The sequence below is a fragment of the Grampus griseus genome (assembly GCF_964374135.1).
Source record: "Grampus griseus genome assembly, chromosome: 13".
Classification (NCBI taxonomy): domain Eukaryota; kingdom Metazoa; phylum Chordata; class Mammalia; order Artiodactyla; family Delphinidae; genus Grampus; species Grampus griseus.
In genome coordinates, this window is record NC_139007.1 from 46,239,406 (window position 1) to 46,258,997 (window position 19,592).

Genomic DNA, 19,592 nt, shown 5'->3' on the forward strand with positions numbered 1-19,592 from the left:
CTTTTCTAAGAATTTTTCCATTTCTTCCAGCTTGTCCATTTTATTGGCATATAGTTTCTTGTAGTAATCTCTCATGATCCCTTGTATTTCTGTAGTGTCAGTTGTTACTTCTCCTTTTTGATTTCTAATTCTATTGATTTGAGTCTTCTCCCTTTTTTTCTTGATGAGTCTAGCTAATGGGTGATCAATTTTGTTTATCTTCTCAAAGAACCAGCTTTTAGTTTTATTGATCTTTGCTATTGTTTCCTTCATTTCCTTTTCATTTATTTCTGATCTGATCTTTATGATTTCTTTCCTTCTGATAACTTTGGGGTTTTTTGTTCTTCTTTCTCTAATTGCTTTAGGTGTAAGGTTAGGTTGTTTATTTGAGATGTTCCTTGTTTCTTGAGGTAGGATTGTATTGCTATAAACTTCCCCCTTAGAACTGCTTTTGCTGCATCCCATAGGTTTTGGGTCATCATGTTTTCATTGTCATTTGTTTCTAGGTATTTTTTGATTTCCTCTTTGATTTCTTCAGTGATCTCTTGGTTATTTAGTAGCATATTGTTTAGCCTGCATGTGTTTGTATGTTTTACAGTTTTTTTCCTGAAATTGATATCTAGTCTCATAGCGTTGTGGTTGGAAAAGATACTTGATACGATTTCAATTTTCTTAAATTTACCATGGCTTGATTTGTGACCCAAGATATGATCTATCCTGGAGAATGTTCCATGAGCACTTGAGAATAAAGTATATTCTGCTGTTTTTGGATGGAATGTCCTATAAATATCAATTAAGTCCATCTTGTTTAATGTATCATTTAAAGCTTATGTTTCCTTATTTTTTTCATTTGATCTGTCCATTGGTGAAAGTGGGGTGTTAAAGTCCCCTACTATGATTGTGTTAATGTCGATTTCCCATTTTATGGCTGTTAGCATTTGCCTTATGTATTGAGGTGCTCCTATGTTGGGTGCATAAATTTTTACAATTGTTATATCTTCTTCTTGGATTGATCCCTTGATCATTATGTGGTGTCCTTCTTTGTCTCTTGTAATAGTCTTTATTTTAAAGTCTTTTTTGTCTGATATGAGAATTGTTACTCCAGCTTTCTTTTGATTTCCATTTGCATGGAATATCTTTTTCCATCCCCTCACTTTCAGTCTGTATGTGTCCCTAGGTCTGAAGTGGGTCTCTTGTAGACAGCATATATATGGGTCTTGTTTTTGTATCCATTCAGCCAGTCTATGTCTTTTGGTTGGAGCATTTAATCCATTTCCATTTAAGGTAATTATTGATATGTATGTTCCTATTCCCATTTTCTTAATTGTTTTGTGTTTGTTATTGTAGGTCTTTTCCTCCTCTTGTGTTTCCTGTCTAGAGAAGTTCCTTTAGTATTTGTTGTAAAACTGGTTTGGTGGTGCTGAATTCTTTTAACTTTTGCTTGCCTGTGAAGGTTTTAATTTCTTCATCAAATCTGAATGAGATCCTTGCTGGGTAATCTTGGTTGTAGGTTTTTCCCTTTCATCACTTTAAATATGTCCAGCCACTCCCTTCTGTCTTGCAGAGTTTCTGCTGAAAGATCAGCTGTTAACCTTATGGGGATTCCCTTGTATGTTATTTGTTGCTTTTCCCTTGCTGCTTTTAATATTTTTTCTTTGAATTTAATTTTTGATAGTTTGATTAATATGTGTCTTGTTGTGTTTCTCCTTGGATTTATCATGTATGGGACTCTCTGCACTTCTTGGACTTGATTGTCTATTTCCTTTCCCATATTAGGGAAGTTTTCAACTCTACTCTCTTCAAATATTTCTCAGTCCCTTTCTTTTCTTCTTCTGGCACCCCTATAATTCAAATATTGGTGCGTTTAATGTTGTCCCAGAGGTCTCTGAGACTGTCCTCAGTTCTTTTCGTTCTTTTTTCTTTATTCTGCTCTACAGTAGTTATTTCCACTATTTTATCTTCCAGGTCACTTATCCGTTCTTCTGCCTCAGTTATTCTGCTATTGATTCCTTCTAGAGAATTCTTCATTTCTTGTGTTGTTCATCATTGTTTGCTTGCTCTTTAGTTCTTCTAGGTCCTTGTTAAACGTTTCTTGTATTTTCTCCATTCTGTTCCCAAGATTTTGGATCATCTTTACTATCATTATTCTGAATTCTTTTTCAGGTAGACTGCCTATTTCCTCTTCATTTGTTAGGTCTGGTGGGTTTTTACCTTGCTCCTTCATCTGCTGGGTATTTCTCTGTCTTCTCATTTTACTTACCTTACTGTGTTTGGGGTCTCCTTTTCCCAGGCTGCAGGTTCCTAGTCCCATTGTTTTTGGTGTCTGCGCCCAGTGGGTAAGGTTGGTTCAGTGGGTTGTGTAGGCTTCCTGTTGGAGGGGACTAGTGCGTGTGTTTTGGTGGATGAGGCTGGATCTTGTCTTTCTGGTGGGCAGGTCCACATCTGGTGGTGTGTTTTGGGGTGTCTGTGGACTTACTATGATTTTAGGCAGCCTCTCTGCTAATGGGTGGCGTTGTGTTCCTGTCTTGCTAGTTGTTCGGCCTGGGGTGTCCAGCACTGTTGCTTGCTGGTCCTTGAGTGGAGCTGGGTCTTAGCGTTGAGATGGAGCTCTCTGTGACAGTTTTTGCTGTTTGATATTACAAGGGGCAGGGAGAGTGGTTTGTCCAGGCTAAAATCCAGCTGGAGGAGGTCATGGAGAGGACATACTGGTTGGATGGAGACGTGGACCCAGGCAATTCAGCAGCTCAACTATCAGGTTAGCGGAGGCACCTTCCACCTAAAATGTTTATATTACATTTTAATACTTTGTCAATACTTTTTCGTACAAGTTGATTTTTCCTAAAGGAAGACTTAAGAAAATACTCCAGTTCTGGGATGATTCGATAACTGCTTTGAGAGTTAAGTCTTCTCATGCTGATCTGCTTGGCCATCTTTGTGGCTCAGTGAACTTCAGGGATGCTTAGTTCCATCAACCTTCAAGTTCATGAGTCTTGCATGTGTTCTCCTCAACTGTCCATTGCATTCCCTTCCCTGAAGAATTACATTTACATTATTTTGTTTGTTTAAGGTAATTACTAATTAACATAGGCTTTCCTATATTTACATTTCGGTGAGGTTTAGACCTCAAAATAGCTAAAAAATAAAATATAAATCTGCTGTTCAAAAGGAAATTTTTAAAAAGCAGGTTCAGTGAGTGTGAATTTTAAAAATTGATACCAAAAAATCCCCAACTTTAGAAAACATCAATTTTATTTAAGTTAGTGGGTGAGCAAGTGATTTCTTTTAAGGAAGTAACTCAGGAAAGGGCTGCTAATTTTATTATAATAATATGATAGCCAGATCTGGTGGTTATTCTCTTAGGGATGTATCCTATGGCCTGCATTTAATATTATGAAAAAATATTAAATAAATATGTGTAATTTAACATGCAATAATGCAATGAAATAAACTCCATAAAAGGGGCACATACCACTGGGTTCCCTCAATGCTGGGGACTGTGGGAAATGAGAATATCTGTTGGGCAATGAAGCTGATAGGTCGTGTTGCTTGTTGGCCTGTGAATCTGTCCTTGTTACCAAGGAGGCCCCTTGTACATGCCAAGTCCAGTGAGAGCTCTACACACAGGGCAGGGATGCTGGGATGAAGACCATCCCATCCCCAGACTGAATTCCAAGGAAGCCAGGTGATCCTAGGGACAAGAGAGTAGCTGCCCAGCCGACCACTTTGTTTTTCATTTGGGGCTGAGAGAGGGAGGCAGGCCTGCATGGACCCTATAAGAGGTACACAGGGTGCCCTTTAGAATCACAAGGTGATTCTAGACATCACCCAGTCCAGCCTTTTCATTGTGAAGATGAATTGGGAAGCCGGGTCCAGAGCAGGGAGGTGACTTAAGCGCACCTGGTAGAGTTAGAGGCAGAGTCAGCATGATGCGCTAAATTGCTGAATTTAAATCCAGGACTTTTACAGCTAGCTCCTCTATTTTGTACCCTAAGCGTCTAAAACAGTATTAAGAAACCTTTTTAAGAAAATTCAGAAAAAATGAAAATGGAAGCTGTCTCTTTAAAGAGTACTAGCTTTCTCTTCTAATTCTTCTCTTTTTCCCCAAAAATCAAGAAGGGTAGTATCTGCATCAGTTTCAGCATTCTCATATTTCTTCTCTGTCATGAAATCCTCCCCCTTTTTTCACTATGATAGCAGTCATTGCAAAACTGACTCCCTTTGCCAAATCTAATCTAGTTTGGGAAGTATGAGCTCTCTACGTTAAAGATCACAAAAGCTCTCAATTTTATTGCAACCACATTAGTTGCAAAATACAGTTGGTCTCACTGGTCCTCCTAATATTGTAACCTAAATCTAAGGAAAACTTTCCACTGCAGTAAGGTAAACAGTGTTGTCGTTAACACAAAGAGAAACTGCGAAGTTCAGTTATTGAAACACAATTTCATGAGCTGCTTTTCTCTTTTCGGCACTAGCCATTGCAGAGAAGCAGGGCATTGCTAAAATTTATTTAGGAAAAGATCCTCTTGGCCCCTCAGTCCTGGGCTAAATACCTAATCACCCTCCCCCATGGGTCTGTGCTCGAGGGGGACGTACGGGCCTGGGCACCCCGTGGAACAGTTCCACTTCTTCCTGCATTCCCACTTTCAACCACAGGATCCCCGGCTAATCAGAGCCTGCCAGGTACCCCTGCTGGGTTTGTCACACCAGCCAGCAGCCTTGGAGGGCTGAGCAGGTGCCAGCTGTTTGACCCTGTCAGAGGAGATTCAGAAATTGAGATGGAGGCCTTGGGCCCTGGGTTGCTTGTCATCACTCTGAGAACTTCATGAAGTTTTCTGTTTTATTCAGTGTTCTGTGGCTGACACTACCATTTTGGTTTTGATGCCTTGTTAAGTCTGATTTTAAAATGAAGCTATGGTATGGAAGGTTCACCTTTTCAAATGATCCTCAGTATGTATATTTAGTAAGAATGTAAGAAACTAATGTTACCTATTCTTGCTGAACAAGTTATCCCAAAACCTAGTGGCTTAGAATGACAGCCATGTTCTTTGCTGATGAGTTTGAGGGTCGGCAGTGTGGGCTGGTTGGTTCTTAAGCTTCCTTTACCTAGAATTGCGCCTGCAGCTGCAGTCGTGTGGCAGGTCATCTGGGGTGGGAGTCTCAGGTGGCCTCATTGACATGTGTGGCAGTTTGCCGGGCCACGTTACCTGCAGCAGAACAAAGCAAGCGCCAGGGCCCAGTTCAGAGTCGGTGTGGGAGGTGACCACACCCCCAGGAGGCGTTATTCACTGGGGAGCCATGAATACTGTGAATTATCTCCCTTCCTTCCTCCCTAGTGGAAGGGTTCCCAGGTTCATCAGCATAAATAGAATGACTCTGATGTCACTCTGAGATAGTTAGCCAATAATTTTTTCCACCCCCTTCTACTTTTTATTTAAATGAATTATAATTTAGCCATGTCAGGGGTCAAATAGGGATCCTGAGCACAAGTTGTAACAAAATGTAGAAGCTCCCGCTATATTTTAGATGTATTGTTGAGCCATTTGTAAGTGAGATGTTGCTGTGTTTCAGACCTCTTTACTATGCAAAGCCGCCATCCATGCAGGAGTAATTGCAGATGAAGTGGGCGGTCAGATTGGCGTGCTTCTGCGCAGAGGCATGAGTCGATACGAAGGGATCCTGGCCAATGGTGTGCTCTCAAGGCAGTAAGTACTTTGCCTTTTGTTCCGAGTGGAAGGTAACCCCGCAGGCACAAGTCATCAGCTCACAGTCTGGAAAGGGCTGCAGGCATGTGATACCAAGGGCATGTCAACTGGGAAAAATGTGTATGACTGCTTAGAGCAGCATTTATGCTGTCAGTGTGGAAGACAAATGCAGCAATAAAAAAGCTCACCGACAAGTAGGTTAGAATGGCACACATCTGAAGCCCCAGGACAGAGGAGCATTCTACTCTCAGGTGCTCCAGGGGGAGGGGATAAAGCTTATTCCTCTCTAGTTTTTCCTGATTCCGTAAATTACTGATCATCACCAATATCACCAAAGATACTGAAGGAGATAAGGGACTGACATAAACCCAGCAGAACCACTGAACTCCCTAGAGGATCCCTAGAGACAGTCTCTTAAGGATGAATAATAGTTGGGAAGTGAATAAAAGATGGCTTTTTTTTTTTTTAACATTGTGAACTTCTCTGTTCCGTGTTATCCTCTGATCTTTTAGCTTCATAAGAAAAAAGTATGTCAATTGCTTTAAACACTTCAACCTCAGCTTTTAATGATTTCAGGTTTCCTCAGCTTCTAGAGTGGAAAACTAGAGCTGTTTGAACTAAAATAGGCCAGCCTTGTGATCCAGCTGTCCACCAGTATAAACAGGCAGCTCGGAGTGGTCCAGAGGGACACTCGCTTTGGAATGGCTGGCTGCCTAGTGAGGGAACAGTGCTTCTTGAGCCACTGTACAGTGTCCTTGGGGATTGGTTCCAGGACCCCCGTGGATACCAAAATCCACGGATGCTCAAGTCCCTTATATAAAATGGCATAATCTTTACATATAACTATGCACATCCTCCCATGTACTTTAAGTCATCTCTAGATTATTTATACCTAATACAATTAAATGCTATGTAAATAGTTGTAAATACAATGTAAATGTTGTGTAAATAGGTGCCAGCATGTGGCAAATTCCAATTTTACTTCTTGGAATTTTTTTTTTTTTCCTGAATATTTTCACTCTGTGGTTGGTAGAATCTGGGGATGCAGAATCTGCAGATACGGCTGACATATGCACATGTATATGTACACACATATGTACTATTTCCATAAATAAAATTTTAAAATATATATACATGTATTATATACACTTACATACATGCACACACATATGTATATACATTTTTTAATTTTTTATTTTATTTATTTTTGGTTGCATTGCGTCTTTGTTGCTGCGTGCCGGCTTTCTCTAGTTGCAGCGAGCGGGGGCTACTCTTTGTTGCGGTGCACGGGCTTCTCACTGCAGTGGCTTCTCTTGTTGTAGAGCACGGGCTCTAGGCACGCAGGCTTCAGTAGTGTGGCACACGGGCTCAGTAGCTGTGGCACGCAGGCTCTGGAGTTGTGGCGCACGGGCTTAGTTGCTCCACGGCATGTGGGATCTTCCTGGACCAGGGCTCGAACCTGTGTATTCTTAACCACTGCATACCAGGGAAGCCCTACATTTTTTTCACTTATGTACTTGCCTCAAACTCTTTGGGACATTAAAATTTATATCCTGATTTATATATTTATATCCTGATTTATAGTAAGAATGATTGCTTATGCACAGTAAGCTTTCAATGTCTGCTTGACTTTGACTTTTGAGGATGTTTCTTTTCTTTTTTTTTTAAATTTAATTGGAGTATAGTTGATTTACAATGTTGTGTTAGTTTCAGGTCTACAGCAAAGTGATTCAGTTATACATATAGTCATTCTTTTTTAGATACTTTTCTCATATAGGTTATCACAGAATAGAGTTCCCTGTGTTATACAGTAGGTCCTTGTTGGTTATCTATCTTATGTATAGTAGTGTGTGTATGTTCATCCCAAGCTTCTGAATTATCCCTGCCCCCCAAGTTTCCCCTTTGTAACCATAAGTTTGTTTCAGATATCTGTAAGTTTGTTTCTGTTTTGTAAATAAGTTCATTTGTATCATTTTTAAAAATCAGATCCCACATTTGTATCATTTTTAAAAATCAGATCCCACATATGAGTGATATCATATATTTGTCTTTTTCTGACTTACTTCACTTAGTATGATAATCTCTAGGTCCATCCATATTGCTACAAATAGCATTATCTCATTCTTTTTTATGGCTGAGTAATATTCCACTGTATATATGTACCACATCTTTATCCATTCCTCTGTCTATAGGTATTTAGGTTGCTTCCATGTCTTGGCTGTTGTAAATAGTGCTTCAATGAACAATGGGAGGATCTGTTTCTTTTTATGTTTTTTATTGTTTGCTCTATGGATAATAAGGTGCTGTTTCAGGAAGGTATCAAGCTGTGGCCTAGATTTGTTAGGTGCTGCTATCTCCAAATAGGAACGAAGAACTGGCCTTTGGCTTTAAATCTGTTTTTGGACTCTCTTGCTTATGTTTGAATACATTTGAATGCTTCTTTTGTAGAAAAATAGGATAGCAAAAAGTTTAACTTGTACTACTTGGATTTTATTTTACTTTTGAAGAAAAGTTATTTAAACTATTAAGTAAAAGTAGACATAATGTTCTCGATTCTGCTACATCAACTGGTCACTTTATATAACTTGATATTAAACTTTGATGCGAAAGTAAGAGTCCAGAAATCTAAACCATTAATGAATTAGGAAAAGTTTTGCTCCACATTCCATATAGTTATTTGAACTAACTGTCCGATTTTTGTTTTGGTGGAAGTAGACAGAAAGTCTAGAATTATATCAAGGCCCCTTCTCCCTTCTGGCTCTGTGGTTTGGCACCATCTTTTTGTACTGAACAGAAAAGAGTAAACTGTGTGCTCATACAGTCTCTTCCACTCGTTTCCATTCCCAGATCTTCAGGGAGCAGTTGTTTTGATCTGTGCTGTTTCGCTGTTGGGGAAGCACTGTACATGCGGTCATTGAACTTCTGTTCCCACACATGATTGTTTGGCGTTCAGGAAGAAACACAGAAGGAAGCATTGCAGCTGAGGAAGAAGTGGTCCCTAAAGTAAATATCTAGGGTTCTTCTGGGATTCATCCCGGGTCAGGTCACTTCCTTGATCTGAGGAGACCAGAATGGAATCAGGAAGAGCGGCTGACCTCACACAGAGGATGATGGCTCAAACCATCTGCAGGGAAGGCTTTTCTTTGTTTACCTCAGGCTCTTCCTGATTGCTTCTACAGCCCTCTGGGAAGGAAGGCTGGCAGTTCCTGGAATCTGATCGAATTCATTCACCCTAATGTGTGAATGCCTTAGAACCCCATTTTCCCTAGGGGGTTTTCAAAGAGGAAGCTTATTTACCTATAGAATTCTCTAATGGTTGTATTTAATTAGCTTAATTGGGTGAAATGGAAAAACATATTCCAGCTGATAATAGAGGAAAGCCAGGCAGAGAGATCTTAGCAGCAGAACCTTACCCAGCATTTTCTTCTCAGGATGAACTCCAAAGCTAACCTTCTTTCCTTAACTTCTCTTTTTCAACAACAACAAAGTAAATGTTTTAATGTTTCATGGCAGTGGGAGTGCATTTAGGTGATCAGGGTTGCAGCAGTATTATTTGGGCTTATCTGGGCCAAACTTCAGGTGTAATACTTCGTGCAGGAACATTAGAGAAAATGCAAAAATCAGTCAAAGAGAGGCTCTCAAATCTTAACAAATTTAAATACAAATTGCAACAGTGTGCACCTTTCTTTAAAGGTTAGGAAAGCTGGGTCCTCACCCCTGCTTGGCCACTAACTGTGAACTGAAGAAGGTCCCATGACCCAAGTGGGTCTGCATTTTCTCCTGTACGAAATGATTGGTGCCTGCATTATATTCAGCACAGATTATAACAGAATCTTTATGTGGAAAACCAGGGCTTACAGAGTCTCTGCCTGAGAGTGGACAAAGAATATGAAAGAAAAACCTGTTACTTAAAAACAAAATGTTGCTGTGAAGGTGCTTCTGTCCAGACTAGTTTTGGGTTCTCTGTGGATTTCACATTTCAGTACCCTCTCTGTCCATTATTGCCACAATAATTCAGAGTTAAACATTTAAAACAGGAGTACTCTCAGATTGTAAAATAACTGAACATGACAGTGACACCTACCTTTTTTTGTTTACCTGTAATATCTAATGTAGTAAGTACGATGCCTATAAGATTAATCTTGAGAATTCCAAGTTTTCTATTCGTTCTACATATTGTTACAGCATTGAGTTGGTGAGGGATTTACAAAAAGATACATGTGATCTCAGGCCTTAGGAACCTCTTTTCTGCAGAAGGAGACAACTGCCGAGCAGGGCTGATTTGATAAGTTCACCAGGAGAGTAATACAAGGTACAGAACTGGGGGGTCCAGAGGCCCAGGGATCAATGCCAGATGTGCAGGCTTGTCTTGCAGCAGTTCAGGACCCGTCAGTGAGGTGCTCTGAGTTTTCTCCAGCTGCACCTTGTCATCCAGAAGCAGGAGCTGGTTCATGGTTTGGTGTCCTTGCTGCAGTAGGTAGGAGTGTGACTGGAGAGAGAGAGACCCGGGCGGAGGCTCTCTGCGGAGCGACGCTGCTGGGGCAGGACCCCTCAGGGAAGGAGTGGAGAAGTCTGTAGGAAAGGCAGCTAGACTGACTTGCTCGTTCTTTTAAAAGTGATCAGGCATCTTCATGTCTCAGTGGTCCTTGATTGTTGAAGCGAGTGGGGCACTGTAGGGGTGCCTTCTGAAGCAAAGGAAGTGTTCAGGGCAGTCATCCTTTCTGTCTCCATCACTACGTAGTCATTAATTGGGATTTAAGTGTGTCCTGGAGACTGTATATGTGCCTGTTCCTTCCCAATACAGTGTGTCGTGATGGAAACAGCACAGGATTGTGACTCAAAAGCAGTATCTCAAGAGTCCTGGCTGCCTGTCACCTCTATGAATTTAGGAAAGTTGCTTACCTTCGAAGGGCCTGAGTTTCTTGGTCTATGAAATACCAATGACAGAGATAATAACAGTAGCCTTGCCGGGTGCTCTGAGGACCTCATGGGGTGTGGGAAGGCTCTGAGCCCCATCCTATAGCGCTGTACCAGTCATTAAGATCCAGTTAAGCAACTAACCTCCTCATCTTTGTGTTTATTATTTCAGTGGTTCCCTGTCAGACAAGCGATTTCTATTTACCTCCAATGGTAAGGATCATGCTTTCCTTAAGAATTTGATATTTTAAAATCTTCAGGGGTAGTTTATTCTTCCATACCCCTCAGATGATATAGTTTAAAAGATTAATTTTTTCTTTTCCCCTCAGGTCATGTAGCACCAAGTATGCTGTGACTTAAAAAATACATCAGACAATAAACCCAGTTAACATTAGGAAAAAAAATATTTTTCTTTATAATCTAAAACTTTTGCCAGAAAAAATGAAAATTTGAAATGACAGTTAAGATAAATTCCTTTATGTTAGATTTTAACAGAAAAACCTTTTGAGCAGTGCAATCTGATTTGTGTGTATCTGGAATGAAGTTATTGAAAATGAATAGCATAAAGGCTTTTTAGCCCCTGTCATGGAATACGTTCTGGGGAAATGTTCTCCCTCACATAAAATAACATATTTCAAGGAGAACAATACAAACATGTCTTCTCTGCCCAGAAGGAGGACTGGCCTTTATCTGCAACCTCCACATTGTCTTGGACATGGTATAGTTAAGCTCTCAGGCGTGATGTTGGGTACAATTAACTGATCTTCAGAGCACCTGACGTACCTGCTCTTCAAGGGTAGAGAGCGTTGGAGTCCTCCCTCTGATCAAGTGAGAAGAACCTCAGCATTTTCAGCTTTTAGGACACCTTGTACTTCGTTGAAATCATGGTGAATTTAGATTAGAAAGGAAAATCTACAGTGGGGACAAAGAGATGTCACTTATAGGGGATATAAGGTCCATTAAGAAGAAAAGCAGCAATAGTATCAAGATACCACAGCACCAGCGAGTCAAATGCAAGTCTGAATCATTAAAAAACTAGTAATTAAACAGTTGATTCAATATCAGAATGGAAGTAAATCAACCGAATAATTCTAGGTGAAACGGGGTGCTTTTTTTTTTTTTTTTTTGGTTTTCATTTTGTGTCTGTATCTGAAATATTTCCCTGCCCTTTTTGTCTAGGTTGCAGCAGATCCTTGAGTTTGGAACCTGACCGGCAAATCAGAGCTTCTTCTTCTTGGGAGTGGATCAATGAGACTGGAGATCAGGTCCGTTGGTCTCCTGGCCAAGCCCGACTTCAGGACCAAGGTCCGTCATGGGCTTCGGGGGACAGGAGCAAGAACCACAAACGAGAGTGGCTGAGGATAGATTTGGGAGAGAAAAAGAAAATAACAGGTACTGAAACGAGTGCAGTTTCACAAAACAAGATGACTTGCAGTTGAAATTATGTTTTGAATTTGCACAGGTGCCCCCACCTCAGAGTACTCCATGTCTTTTTTTTTTAATCTTTATTGGAGTATAACTGCTTTACAGTGTTGTGTTAGTTTCTGCTGTACAACAAAGTGAATCAGCTATATGCATACATATATCCCCATATCCCCTCCCTCTTGCGTCTCCCTCCCACCCTCCCTATCCCACCCCTCTAGGTGGTCACAAACCACCGAGCTGATCTCCCTGTGCTATACAGCTGCTTCCCACTAGCTATCTATTTTACATTTGGTGGTGTATATATGTCCATGCTACTCTCTCACTTCGTCCCAGCTTCCCCTTCCCACCCTGTGTCAAGTCCTTTCTCTACATCTGCGTCTTTATTCCTGCCCTGCCACTAAGTTCATCAGTACCGTTTTCTTAGATTCCATACATATGTGTTAGCATACGGTATTTGTTTTTCTCCTTCTGACTTACTTCACTCTGTATGACAGACTCTAGGTCCATCCGCCTCACTACAAATAAGTCAGTTTTGTTCCTTTTTATCGCGAAGGTAATATTCCATTGTATATATGTACCACATCTTCTTTATTCATCTGTTGATGGACATTTAGGTTGCTTCCATATCCTGGCTATTGTAAATAGTGCTGCACTGAACATTGGGGTGCATATATCTTTTCGAATTATGGTTTTTCTCAGGGTATATGCCCAGTAGTGGGATTGCTGGGTACTATGCTAGTTCTATTTTTAGTTTTTTAAGGAGCCTCCATACTGTTCTCCATAGTGGCTGTATCAATTTACATTCCCACCAACAGGGCAGGAGGGTTCCCTTTTCTCCACACCCTCTCCAGCATTTATTGTTTGTCGATTTTTTGATGATGGCCATTCTGACTGGCGTGAGGTGATACCTCATTGTAGTTTTGATTTGCATTTCTCTAATGATTAGTGATGTTGAGCATCCTTTCACGTGTTTGTTGGCAGTCTGTATATCTTCTTTGGAGAAATGTCTGTTTAGGTCTTTTGCCCATTTTTGAATTGGGTTGTTTGTTTTTTTGATATTGAGCTGCATGAGCTGCTTGTATATTTTGGAGATTAATCCTTTGTCAGTTGCTATGTCTTTTTCAAAAGTAACAAACCTTCACATTGTCTCTGTGGGAAGAACCTGTATGCAGGGGGTAAGGATGGATGTGTGGGTGAGAGAGCTGATATCTCCATGCTGAAACCTTTTTATGGCATATTGTCAGTGTGAAAACACTCATCTGTCATCACGTTTCTAAATGCAGATAAGAAAAGCAGGCCTGTAAAATGATTTGCAATTTCAAATGAGAGGGAAAAAAAGAAAAGAAACCTGAAGTTATAATACATGTTGTATAACATATTTTTTAAACTAACCCATAAATAATATTTTCTTATAAGGAATTAGGACCACTGGATCCACACAGTCAAATTTCAACTTTTATGTAAAGAGTTTTGTAATGAACTTCAGAAACAACAACTCCAAGTGGGAGACCTATAAAGGAATTGTGAATAATGAAGAAAAGGTAAGAGACACTCCGGAGGAGGGAACTGAGTAGGAGAGTGGGCCTCCAGATATTTTCATCAGTCCATCAGTGTGTTTCCAAAAACAGATGCACAGCATCAGATTACGCAGCCTTTGAGTGCAAAGCCTTGGATCTTCAATATCAAGCATGTCTATAAAAAAAGCAACAGACATAGAATCCTCACTTTGATTTCATATAACCAGGTGTGAGTAGATTGATAAAGACCTAGAAACGAATAGAATCTTCAGGTAAAGGTTACCTGTTCCTACAGGTGTTTCAGGGCAACTCTAATTTTCGGGACCCTGTGCGGAACAATTTCATCCCTCCCATCGTGGCCAGATATGTCCGCGTTATCCCCCAGACGTGGCACCAGAGGATAGCCTTGAAAGTGGAGCTCCTTGGCTGCCAGATTGCACCAAGTAAGACTCAGGGTGAGTCAGTGAGTTACTGGATTCTGGTCACCTCCTTTCACAAATTGTTGTTATTAATGTGGTTTCTCTAACATCTCTTCTCGCTCAGGTAATGACTCATTGGTGTGGAGCAAAGCAAGTCTAAATACTGTTGGTTCAGCTAACAGAGAAGATGAGACAATCTTAAAACCCGTCCCCTCTGAAGAAATGCCCAAAGGTAGGGCAGTTATCGTTTTGCGGTTTCTTAAGGAATATAACTTGTACTCCAGCCAATAATACGGTAGCTTCAACAACGTTCTTTGTTTCTGTGTCATATAAGTGTCTGGGGGCAGATGGTCCAGAGATATCTACACATGTGTAAAATAATATATGTCCACACTTTTCATTACACTATTGTAAGTAGAAAAGGACTGGAAACAAACACATGTGCCCTTCAAACACTATGTAAATCCTTTATAGAAAAATAAAACAATAGCACATCCATACCATGGAATACTCTACAGCCATAAAAAAGGAATGTGTTAGTAATATAGAAAGTTCTCTGAGACACACTGACAACTTAAAAAAATAAGCATGGTACAGAACAGTTTACATAGCACTCGACCATGTGTGTAAAAGGTGGGGTGATACAGCATATATATATATATATATATATATATTCATCCCAGTATACCTGGAAAAATGTCAAGAAACATAATTTCACATAGAGGAAGAACAGAGGTGGAAGGGAGACATTCCATTCCATACCTTTCTATACTTTTTTTTCCTTTGCGGTACGCGGGCCTCTCACTGTTGTGGCCTCTCCCGTTGCAGAGCACAGGCTCCAGACGTGCAGGCTCAGCAGCCATGGCTCATGGGCCCAGCCGCTCCGCGGCATGTGGGATCTTCCCGGGCTGGGGCACAAACCCGTGTCCCCTGCATCGGCAGGCGGACTCTCAACCACTGCGCCACCAGGGAAGCCCTGAATCCTCTTTTTGCTTTCCAGTATCAGTAAATGCCTAGCATGTATTCTTGTCCCCCACATGTTAAACCACTGAGGACCTTTCAAATCAGTATTCAGTTTTAGATCATGAAATTTGGTTGCTGTTCATTTCTGCTGTAATATGATGTCTTTTCCCCTTCTTAGGGTTAAACGTCATAACTATTGTTACTCCACTGGTGCTCCTCGTCCTGCTGGTTGCTGGAGTGGGAATCTTTGTAGTCCTTAGAAAGTATGTGACTTCACATTTAAAAAATTTTTTTCTCTAATTATGTAAACAGTCACAAAAGTTTACTCTTCGTATGTTCATGTGTAGAAAGCAGCATTACTTCTCCCAAGATAAATGTGAACTTCTATTTTAAAAACAAGTTGGATAGAGGTAGAAAATATCATGTATTATTTTATGAACAGTACTTATCATTTAGAAATCTTTTCAGTGGGATTTTTTGTCTTGATAGGAGGAAGAAGAAAGGAAATCCTTATGGATCAGCTAAGGCTCAGAAAACAGGTTGGTTGAAAAAACTATCTACAGTTTTATTCTGTCCTTGAGGAAGGGACAGAATCTTCTGATTAAAAGCATGATTAGGTGCTTTTAATTAGCAGATCCTGATTAAAACCCACACTTATATGGTTTAAGAAATAAGATCTAATAGCTTTAAGTTAACAAATCTACCCGGAAGGAATATATTGTATCCTGTCTCTTAATTCAGAATCTTCATAGCCAGTTTATTTTTACTTTTGTTCAACATCATCCCATCATTTATCAAAATTAATTATTTTTTTTTGGCAACTGGAATTTACATCACCACGCTGCCTGTCACCAAGGAGAAGTTATAAAATCCCCATCTGTGAACTGGACATTGCCCGGCACTCCTAGCATCTTCAGGCCTCCACTGTATTTTTCATTCTAGGGAAGGACTAGGCAGGGCGGGTTTCAGAAAATCCTTAGGATGCCCAAGCAATGAGTCAGCTGCAGTCGAGAGAGAGGGCAGAAGGGCAGGACCCCTGAGAATCTCAAGGACCACCTGGGACTCCACCTCCCTAGGCTCTAAACAGCCAGCTGCATTGACCCCTCACGGTCACAAACACCATGTCAGTGCAGATTAGGGAAAACCATGCCCAGGTGGTCTAACCTAGGGATAATCTGGGACCTGATGGGTACATAAATACATTTTACCCGCAGAGTAGAAAGCATGGTTGGGATGGTGTGTGCTGTTGTTGTTGTGACCTCATCATGCTGTGTCCACCACACACCTGGAGAGCTGTGGTTGTGCATCTGTCACAGTCAGCTGGCAAAAGGCAGCCTGACCTCTGACTTAACCTGGAACCTATGGTGGAGTAAATGTGTTACACTTCTGAGAGATTAGTTTGTTTCATGTTATCTTTATTCCAGACTGTTGGAAGCAGATCAAATATCCCTTTGCCAGGCATCAGTCAGCTGAGTTTACCATCAGCTACGATAATGAAAAGGAGATGACACAAAAGTTGGATCTCGTCACAAGTGATATGGCAGGTAGGTACCAAGTCTCCGTGACCAGGCTGTTAGCCAGGAGGTGCTGCTTATGGGAGAGGGGAGACCAGGAAGAGAAATAAGACCGAAATCTTTTGTTTAGATGGGGTCTAGTAAATCAGTAACGTGTGACGTTTCCTCTCTGTGCTCTGCACAGAGTTACAAAGTGACACTGAAATATTTCCCCAAAAGCCCCATCCAGCCAAGGCTCTTACACCTGCAGGGCCTCTAATGACACCCAGAGCAATGGTCCTGAAGTACCAGTGAAACCTGGAAGCCCTTAGCTAATCTGTTTTTGTTACTAAGGTTTTGATTAAGACACTAGGAAAAAGGGACTAGAAAGATGAATTGAGCATAGCTCCTGCCCTTGACGAATTGGAGGGAGGAGATGAAGGAATCTGTTAGAATGGCCTCAAGGTCCCTGACAAGCCATTGCTGAGAGTCAAGCTTCTCAAACGATTTGTGAGGAAGGATACAGTTTTTGCCTTTTATTTCTTTAATCCATCAAGGACTAAAATTTTTGTAAAATACAGTATAAATTAGTAAATGAAATGTTTAAAAAGACATAAAATACAAAGCTCTAATTTTCTAATTAGATTCAAGGGGCGTAAAATCACTCTCAAATTGCTGCAAGATCTGAACACTTTCTATCCATTTGTGCACTGGTCTCTTTACAGATCTGTCACAAACAGTTCTCAGACAGGTAGGCATCCACAGACCACTGTGAGTAGCACTGCTCTAGCTTTTTGCTACTCAGAGTGTGTTCTAAGGACCAGCAGCAGCATCTGGGAGCTTGCTAGAAATGTGGGCTTTCAGGCCATGCCCCAGGGCTACTGTTATATATGAAAGTCAGAAAGGTACCAATGGAAAGGCTGCTTGACCTGCTTCAGGGGCAAAGGGAGTAATTCTCCAATCAGAATCTGTCTTCTTGTTCCTTTCCTCGGACAGTTCAAGCTCTGCCTTGGGGATGAGGCGAGGAGAGTGGAGAGCCCCTCTCCTTTCATTCTCCTTCAGCTTCTGGTCCAGCCTCTTCTTCTTCCTCGCTGCGTGGTCCTTCTGGGCACCTGAAACATGCAAGGCCCCACTCTTGCCTCCACTCATCTGCAGTCTCACCCACTACACTCCAGAGCTCCCGGCAGAGCCATTCCTTTCCTTTTAATCTGCTCTGCAGCTCACATCCAGACTTCCCTCCCGGTCCCCAGTAAGTCAGTAATTCTTGCCTGCTGGACATCATATCCTGCAAGTGTCACCAGGTCCTCAGGGGATCCAAAATTGAACCCATCGTTCCTAACCCTTAACCTATGTGCTCTGTGCATTCCTTTTCTAAGTGGCTTCTGAATGGGCATCCCAGTTTTCAGGGCTTAATATCTGGGAGGTGTCCTCTTTGGTCATACCCTCCCTACATCACTGGTGACAAATTCCTCTGATACCTGTCCCGAAAGTGTGGCCTTTCCAGAGCTGCTGCCAGTCCCCTAATTTATGACTTATATGTCTCATTTCTCTGCTTTTTACTTTTTGTTTTTTTTATCTTTCCCTCTTCAGTCTCCCTCCACGGTTACCTCTTCTGCCAGTCTCTAAATTTAGAATCTTTGTAGGTTTCTACAGCGTTAAACCAAACTTCCTAGCAAGGCACTCAGTGCCCTCCATGATCTAGCACATGGATAACAGCTCACACTTGGGACATGTGTTCAAATTCTTGCCCCACTGGCTGCTACCTGTGTAATCTTAGAAAAATTAATCTCTCTCTGCTTCAGTTTTCCATTTGTAAAAGGGAATAATGGTCCCTACCTCATAGTACTTTTTTTCCAGAGGATTTAACTAATTGATATCTTAATGTCATAGAATAGTGCCTGGCACCAAGTAAGGACTCAGTAAAGCTTTGAGCTTTATCCTTATCATTAGCCCAAAACCTATTACTTTGGTCTTCATAGCCTATTAAATTCCTCCATGTCCCTCATGCTCTGGCCACATCACACTCTGTTCATGTTTGTTTAACAGGTTGTTCAATCACTTTTCCCTTTCCTGACAGTGTTACCTCCACCTCCAAAACGTGGCCTTTCAGGAGTCAGCCTAAGAGCTCCCCGTGAGGTTGTTCCCTCCTACCCCTAGGTGTGGTTAGAGGTTAGCTCCGCCTCGCTAGGCTCCTCGGAGCCTTGAGGCTTCCTAAAGCACCTGTGTAGTTATGTAAACCCCTAAGTGTGGCGTCTGTGCCTTTTACATCTTAATCTTTCTCTTCCTGCCCGGTACACGTCAGGCCCTCAGCAGATCACCCCCTCTAGATAGCCGGTTTGTGGGTGTATGGGGGGGGGAGTGCACAAACGTCTGCCCTTTGGGTTTCAGATTACCAGCAGCCTCTCATGATTGGCACCGGAACGGTCACCAGGAAGGGCTCTACCTTCCGGCCGATGGACACCGAGGCCGATGAGGCGGGGCCGGACGCCGAGGCTAGTGGCCACTACGACTGCCCCCTCCCGGCCGGCCGCCACGAGTACGCCCTGCCCTTGACCAACCCCGAGCCCGAGTACGCCACGCCCATCGTGGAGCGGCACCTGGCCCGGGCTCACACCTTCTCCGCGCGGAGCGGCTACCGCGTGCCGGGGCCCGGGCCGGCGCACAAGCACTCCCTCTCTTCCGGCGCCTTCTCCCCGGCCGCCGGCTACCAGCTGCCGCCGAGCCCCGCGCCCGCAGACCCGGGCTACGACAAGCCCAAGGGCGGCGGCGGCGGCGGCGGCGGCTCAGCCGCGGGGCGCGCCGATCCCGCCTATCAAAAGCCGCAGGTCAACCCCGCGACCAACGCTGCCTACTTGGCCCCCAGAGACTGCCTCAGACCCCTCAACCAGACGGCCATGACCGCTCTGCTGTGAACACACTGTGAATGAAAGCTGCTGTGGTACTGAGCTCCGGGCTGTGCGCGCGCGAGAGAGACTGAGTGAGTGCGCGCGCGTATATGGTTTAACAGGATCCTGCGGTGGAGTCGTAGAGGCACCCCCCCCCCCCACTGTTTACAGAATTGTGCAGCTGGTTTTGTCCTAACCCTTAGGGCGAGCGTCTGTTGGGTTTTATGGGGCTAGAAAAATGAAAGTTTTCAGATGGCATTTTTCATTTCTCTAACTGTGATACCGAGCTGCT

At 42.3% G+C, this 19,592-nt stretch overlaps 1 protein-coding gene across 2 annotated transcripts in view; it reads left to right on the forward strand.

The window, feature by feature from the left end:
• The window catches only part of DCBLD1 (discoidin, CUB and LCCL domain containing 1), a gene marked incomplete at its 3' end in the record, with an annotated part of 67,127 nt that extends 47,800 nt beyond the window's left edge, over nucleotides 1-19,327 (forward strand). Inside the window, exons 6-15 of one of the 2 annotated variants that reach the window (XM_082668579.1) lie at nucleotides 5,548-5,681; nucleotides 10,771-10,811; nucleotides 11,778-11,990; nucleotides 13,440-13,564; nucleotides 13,836-13,995; nucleotides 14,084-14,191; nucleotides 15,101-15,185; nucleotides 15,412-15,461; nucleotides 16,347-16,466; nucleotides 18,804-19,327. In XM_082668579.1, the coding sequence (XP_082524705.1) occupies nucleotides 5,548-5,681; nucleotides 10,771-10,811; nucleotides 11,778-11,990; nucleotides 13,440-13,564; nucleotides 13,836-13,995; nucleotides 14,084-14,191; nucleotides 15,101-15,185; nucleotides 15,412-15,461; nucleotides 16,347-16,466; nucleotides 18,804-19,327 (1,560 nt within the window). The remainder of the gene's footprint in view (nucleotides 1-5,547; nucleotides 5,682-10,770; nucleotides 10,812-11,777; nucleotides 11,991-13,439; nucleotides 13,565-13,835; nucleotides 13,996-14,083; nucleotides 14,192-15,100; nucleotides 15,186-15,411; nucleotides 15,462-16,346; nucleotides 16,467-18,803) is intronic. The other variant, XM_082668580.1, reaches the window with a different exon arrangement.
• Between the last annotated feature and the right edge of the window lie 265 nt (nucleotides 19,328-19,592).